Here is a 6,544-nt window from a genome sequence, read left to right on the forward strand (position 1 = left end):
TTAATACGCACTTTGGAATTGAAATAAATTTAATTATTTAATTTATATATTAATTTTTTATTGTAATTGTTAAAATATTGAGCTACTTAGATTAAGTGAGCATAAAATAAAGTGTGAAGCGAAAAATTTATATGAGAGGAATCGATGATAGAAATACATAGTTATGTAAATTTACGAAAATATATAATTTATTAAATAAATATGTGATCTTAATAATACATAAACAGTCTATGCTAATACTGTACATCACAATCTTCTTCGGATATAAAACAGCTTTGTGCAGCAGCAGCAGTGCGTTTACTTCAAACCAATGTTCCTTGTAACCTAAATAATAAAAAACAAAACAAAATATATATTGTTAATTTATTCTTGTAATATTGTTCAGTGCAAAATATATCCGATTCAATAAATCTAATTGTCATAAAATTGTAATATTTACAAGTATCATATTTTAATCAATTCTAATATTTAATAATAGTATTATATATAACGTGTTAATAAATACAATGAGTCATTTTTCTAAAGTTTAAAAATTGAACAATTTTTCATATGGCCACATGACTTTACTTGATGGATCAAATTACCTGTTCATATACGGTCCAGGCCATAGTGGTCATCAAAGTCCGTCTCAGCATTCTAGGAACAATACCCTTAAAATATCCTAAGGCGCCGTATTTTTTGTAAACGAAGAACGTTGCATGATAAATGCCATTGAATTCGTTTGGATATAATTGCATCTTTGTCTTGATAACATCCGGTGGTTGCGTCACTATAGACGCCAAAATTCCCGCTAAGATCCCACAGCTAAAATGAACTGGTGCCGATGAATTGTTCGTTGTTCCTAAACAGAAGAATTTGTCCAATAAGATTTCAATAAATTTTTTAATTTAATTTTTATCTAAAAAATTACGGCGACATCGAGTTATAATATCAAGACATAAATAACTCCATAATTTTTTTATGTAAAACTTTACTATAGGCCCATAAATGATTAATGTCGTTCAACAATATATACTACATTAATATTGAATTTTAAGGAATATACCTGCACTGGCAGCTGCTTTTTTTAATTGGGTGTAAAACATAAGGTATAAACCGCTGTAAGGCGCATCTCGTAGAAGAGTTGGCACCAACCCGCTTGATAAACCTCTCATTCCTTCTTGCTTGTAGATCAATTTAAGAGCCTCGCTGATACTGTTGTATTTGTAAACGCCGCTCTGTAATATAAAATTATATTTGTATAATTGGCTCAAATTTTATATTAAAAAAAAAAAACACGTTAACTTCATTTAAATACTTTTAGATATTGTCATGCCATTAAATATTAAAAATGTATTTAGCATAATTTTTTGATAAAACTTTGGAATTCTTTTTTTCTACTTTTTTATTCTCTTCTCAATACTTCTTTCTTTATTCTAAAGATCGTTATCTTATAACTTTTCTCATCTTTTATATTTTCATTCTATATTTCCTTTTTTTCCTTTCTGTCTTCTAAACGTACCTCGAACCGTGTCTTCACAACGGTGATGGGAATCAACAGAGCACCGGACATGGACCGCGCGGTAATACCCAAGGAAATTGCCTGCAGAGCTGTTAGAGGTTCCTCGAGATTGAAAGCGTGCTTCAGCCAGTGTAGCGAAGAAAAGTATAAACCCACTCCAGGAATCACTCTAGTTATCGACTAGAAATTAACATCGAGTATGTCGCTAATGTGAACCCACATATTCGATTCATATTAATCCTTAGAACACTTACCGGTGTCATACCCTTCCAGAGTCCAAAGATATTCTCCTTCTGAACAATGTGAGCCACTGTGCCCAACATTCCTTTTTTTGACGCTCTATTAGAAATACGAAAAGTGAATTAGTAATTAATTGATAGCGCGATTGACAGCTCATTAATAATTTTTTAATTGAAACTTCCGAGGTAAAAATCAGGAGCTAAAAATTTTAACAAAATAAATGAATTAAAAAATTAAGTTAAAATTAATAAGATATAATTTCGAGAAATATAATAAATTTTAAAGAAATTAAATATCAAGAATGATTAATTTATCTAAATTTAATCTTAAAAATTTTGAGAAAAGGTAAAACTCGATGTAATAAAAGAGCCTAATTGCAGATTTTTCATTTACAACAAATTTTAATCTTACTCAATAGGGCCATTGACTCTGCTCTGAAGTCTGGTTTTTACCAGATCCAACGGTTGGAAGAGGATCGTGGAAAACGTCCCGGAGAAAGAACCCGCCAAAAAGGACTTTAAGATCGGATACTGCAAACACAGGAAAACCATTCGTATTCAGACATTGTCGAATACAAGTCGCGAGCTTAATGTAACGTTATCTATTTTCAACGAAAATTAATTAAATTCTCTGGCTCATACTTCGACTTCCTTCTAGTAAAGACAAGTCGAAGACTTATACAAAGATTGCAGACGCATGCTGATCCATTGGACCTCGGGACAAAGCTCAGTCGAGCGATTATTATGGATCGTTACACTTATATCTCTCGCGATCACACGAGTTCGCTCACGTGCGGCGAAAGATCTCGGCCGAGTGGCGCGATGTCAACATGTTATCGTCGCAAGGCTGACCCGGGGTTATCATCGCATGGCAAACATCTATTTTTTCGCAAGGAGCTGATACGTTAATTGCGCACACGAGTTTGTTTCTTTAATAACGCAGACATCACGCGCGATTTTTATGTTAATTGTTGCTTAATGCGTCAGCGTTTTACGCCACAGGGGATCCATTTGTTTCCTATTTTTCTGCCGATAAGTGAAGGCAAAAACAGTTTCGTCAGATCGATGAACCTCTCTTGACGTAAATTTGTCATCATATCGGACGATATAGCTTATTAAATAAACCATGACAATTTATCGGTCACCTTATTTCTCTTGTTTGTCGATTTCTTTCTTCGCGGGAGGCCTGCGAGCCCCCGATGGCGAATTTCGCAATGCGAGGTATCAGGATGATATTAACGAAAATTTATTTATGAAAAAACTCGTTATCTTTTTAATAATAACTTTTAAACGATCTTTTCACACACACACACACACACACACACACACACACACACACACACACACACACACACACACACACACACACACACACACACACACACACACACACACACACACACACAACAGAATTTAACAAATATATTATGCAATATGATAAAATTATGTTCCAATTCGATGATAGAAGAAAATAATAATAATAATAATCTTTTTTGAGGAAATATTTCAATGTATCGTGATAGAACTTTCCATTTGGTTCCGTTGTTGCAAAAATGTTAAAGATAAGACGTATCCGCTTAAGATATGCAGTAAATAAAAAAAGTACTTGCATATCTTGTTCCCTAGGATAATTTTATACAAAAAAAGGAATTATAAAGTGCCTTCAAGTATATTATATCTATATTTTTTCATTTTTAATAGTATATTGAGTAAGGTAATTTGTAACTGTACTTTTTTTTTTGAAAATCTTCGAAAAGGAATTGAAACGTGCTAATATATATTTTTTAAATATTGTACGTAATGTTCAACAAATACAAAACTATAAATTTAATGCACCTGAATCACAAATTCAACTCTTAATAAAAATTTTCCATAACTTGAGGTACTTACAGTTCCCAGCGCTTCCATGATGGTACAATTCAGAATCTTCACTGCCAAATTCTTTCGTATATTCTATAATTAAATTTCACGATCCAAGAAAAAGTATATTCAAAATTATTCTCGAAATTGCGACCGTGCGACCGAAATTAAGAGCACTCGAGCAGTTTTCCAGTGCTAGTTTACTACTCGACTTGATTATTAATTTCGATAAATTTTTGATGTAGTTTTATAATTATCAACGCGACGTCCGTTTGTCTGAGAGGTGGAAAAATTTTCCCCCGTCTGTAAGGCTGTCTGTAACCGCTAGCGCGATACTGAATCACGTTTGAAACGTGCACCGGCTTTACTTACATCCCCGTTTATCTTTGTTTCGCCACTGTCGAGGTCAATAGGATGACCCTGCATATCGCCAGGGCATGCTCGTGCGAGAAAAAGTTTCCAAGCTTATCGGCTGACGAAACGTGATTTAAACGTGACTTTGTGCAAAAACGTGAGAGATGTACTTCACGCCGGCGCCAATCACCCCACATCCAACCCTTCCGCTTTTCCACGTGGCGATAACTTCTCGTGGAATCCTTGTGGCGTTCATGGAAAGAGCCAGGGTAATCGGACCATGTCGAGTGTGTTTCCTTTCCACTTGTATGCCTGCAAATTAATTAATGTTTTACTTATATTTATAATTTTAGGGATATTAACAAGGGAACTTTAAAAAGAAACATAAACAAAAAATGAAAATAAAATCTTATAGAGGTGGTAATTTTGTGAGATTTTTAAATATTTAGTTTTAGAATTAAATTTTAAGAACCTTAGAATATTAAAAAATTTACAGGCTACTTTTGAACAAACTGTTAGATTCAAACTGTATAAATTTTCCAGACAGTTTGCTGAATTGTTTTATTTTGTCAGAACAAATTAAATAACAAAAATAAAATAGAAACGCAATAAAAACGCTAATAAACGTTCAAACTTTAAAGATAGCAGTGCTGATAAAGAGGTATCAGAACAACTGATAAGAGCAGTGGGAGTCAACATTTTCAAGTCAGAATATTTGGTATGCTCAAATGACGAATGAATTACGAAAGGGCTGCCCTTGTGGTTTCATTATTTTATATGAATTAAGTAAATATTTGTCTCTTTGAAAGGCATCTCGATTTAAGACATTGGATGATTAGATACAGTATCTCATTTGATGAAAGAAAAAAAGAAATATTCTTGTTTTAAGAATGCTTTTATTTTCAAAATGTTAAATTTAAATATTGAAATGAGATTATATATAATGTTAAACAGATATAACTTTCTTACATGCAGAGTTTTGCATAGTTTCAAAAAGGATATATTTTCCATTATTCAATAATAATTTTATGGGGGGGGGATATTGGTTAGAAGATAATATTTAAAAATTATGACTTTTTAACACCATTATCAAAACTTAATTATTATATTGTGTCCCTTTTAGACAACTGTTACAAGATTAAAATAAAAATATTGTTTTTAGATTATTAAATTCTTTAAAGATTAAATTATTTAAGCAAATTTATCATTGTTTCATGTATAAATGTTTTTTCCATGTAGAAATGATACTTTTTTGTTTTGAGAATCTTTATGTTCTTTATTTTCAAACTGTTGAATATCAAAATGAGATTGTATATAGTGTTAAACAGATGTAACATGATGATCTTGCTTACATGAAGAATTTTGTATGGTTCCATCAAGAAAAATATATTTTCCATTTTCAATAATAATTTCATGAGCTGAAAGGAAAAGATATTGATTAGAAAATATCTTTAAAAAAGTATAATTTTTTAACACTATTGTTACCAAAACTTTATTATTACATTACCCTTTTTAGATGACTGTTCTAAGATTAAAAAATTTTTTTTTCCATATTCAATAATAATTTCATGAACAAGAAAGATATTGAATTAGAAAATAACAATATCTTTAAGAATTAAAATTTCTTAATACTATTATTATGAAATCATATTCACAATCTTTTCTATGTATCATAATTATATAACATGAAAGTAAACAATCAAAACAATTAGGAGTTTTAATTCCTCTCATCTTAAGGCAAATGTATGAATGCGTGGGGTTAAGTTTTGAGTAAGATGAGGTCGATCATCTCACATCTGTAGCACAAGAAATTTGGAGTTGTACCTGTGGTGGTGATCGCGATCACGACGTTCTGTGTCCACCAGGTTCACCGTAAGCGTCTACGGAAAGGCAATATGATCTGTGTCGATCACAAATGTACGTTCACCGTGTATTCCACCTGTGTATTGAGTCGTGGCGGCGGCGATGACGACGACGACGACGACGACGACGACAATTCACGAGGTCGCGAAAGGTCGAAGAGGTTGGTTATTGCGCGGCGATCATCACGACAGCATTGTTTTGCGTTTCTATTCGATCTGGGACGCGGCTGACGTAAGTGACCTGTTTGGTTTGTCCTATTTGTTGTCACCGCGCGTAATTTAGCTGTTGCGAAACACGTACGTCCGTTCGACTCGCGATCCTCACGACCGCATCCACGACGTTCACGTGGTCGTATCATTCTTTTAAAAAGGACCCTTTTTCCCATCCGAACTTGCACTTTCACCTCATCCTTCGAGGGCTCCGAGGATCGAACGCACGTCGCGCGCGCATTTGCTCCAATCACAACAGGTGTAGAAAAAAGGACAGTCGAGAACAGGTCTAGGGACTTATTGTCAAACAGAGTGGCATATCCATGATGAGTAAACAAAAATGATCAACCAATAGCAAGTAAATGTAAGCTGTGCAGTTGCTTCTTTTTTATCTATAATTTTTAACAATAAATTAACTTTAATATTGGTTTTTCTTATGCGAGGAACTGAAAAAAATTAAACTTAAAAAAAAAATTAAAAAAACTATTGGTAGAAGCGGATATGTGCTTTATTTTAGA

General features: G+C 33.0%; 1 protein-coding gene across 2 annotated transcripts; it reads right to left on the bottom strand.

The window, feature by feature from the left end:
* Positions 1-260: 260 nt before the first annotated feature.
* LOC105839393 (mitochondrial glycine transporter) lies at positions 261-6,269 on the bottom strand. 2 transcript variants are annotated; one of them, XM_028190649.2, is made up of 10 exons: positions 5,779-6,269; positions 5,307-5,372; positions 3,973-4,266; positions 3,631-3,693; positions 2,153-2,271; positions 1,756-1,840; positions 1,502-1,681; positions 1,046-1,217; positions 585-841; positions 261-324 (listed from the first exon to the last, which is right to left on the bottom strand). In XM_028190649.2, the coding sequence occupies exons 3-10, from the start codon at positions 4,024-4,026 to the stop codon at positions 298-300; spliced, it is 957 nt and encodes a 318-aa protein (XP_028046450.1). In that variant the 5' UTR covers positions 4,027-4,266; positions 5,307-5,372; positions 5,779-6,269; the 3' UTR covers positions 261-297. The 2 variants fall into 2 exon arrangements, with proteins under 2 accessions (XP_028046450.1, XP_012541130.1); XM_012685676.3 differs by lacking the exon at positions 3,631-3,693 and having other exon boundaries at positions 5,779-6,267.
* Positions 6,270-6,544: the final 275 nt, after the last annotated feature.

This window comes from Monomorium pharaonis, chromosome 5 (assembly GCF_013373865.1).
Source record: "Monomorium pharaonis isolate MP-MQ-018 chromosome 5, ASM1337386v2, whole genome shotgun sequence".
Taxonomy (NCBI): Eukaryota; Metazoa; Arthropoda; class Insecta; order Hymenoptera; family Formicidae; genus Monomorium; species Monomorium pharaonis.

Excerpts from the sequence above, each read along its gene's own strand:
- LOC105839393 (XM_028190649.2), bottom strand. The coding sequence starts at position 4,026 with ATGCAGGGTCATCCTATTGACCTCGACAGTGGCGAAACAAAGATAAAC. Across the intron at positions 1,841-2,152 it reads AGAGTCAATGGCCCTATTGA|AGCGTCAAAAAAAGGAATGT; the intron begins GTAAGATTAAAA and ends TATTTCTAATAG. Across the intron at positions 842-1,045 it reads AAAAGCAGCTGCCAGTGCAG|GAACAACGAACAATTCATCG; the intron begins GTATATTCCTTA and ends TCTTCTGTTTAG.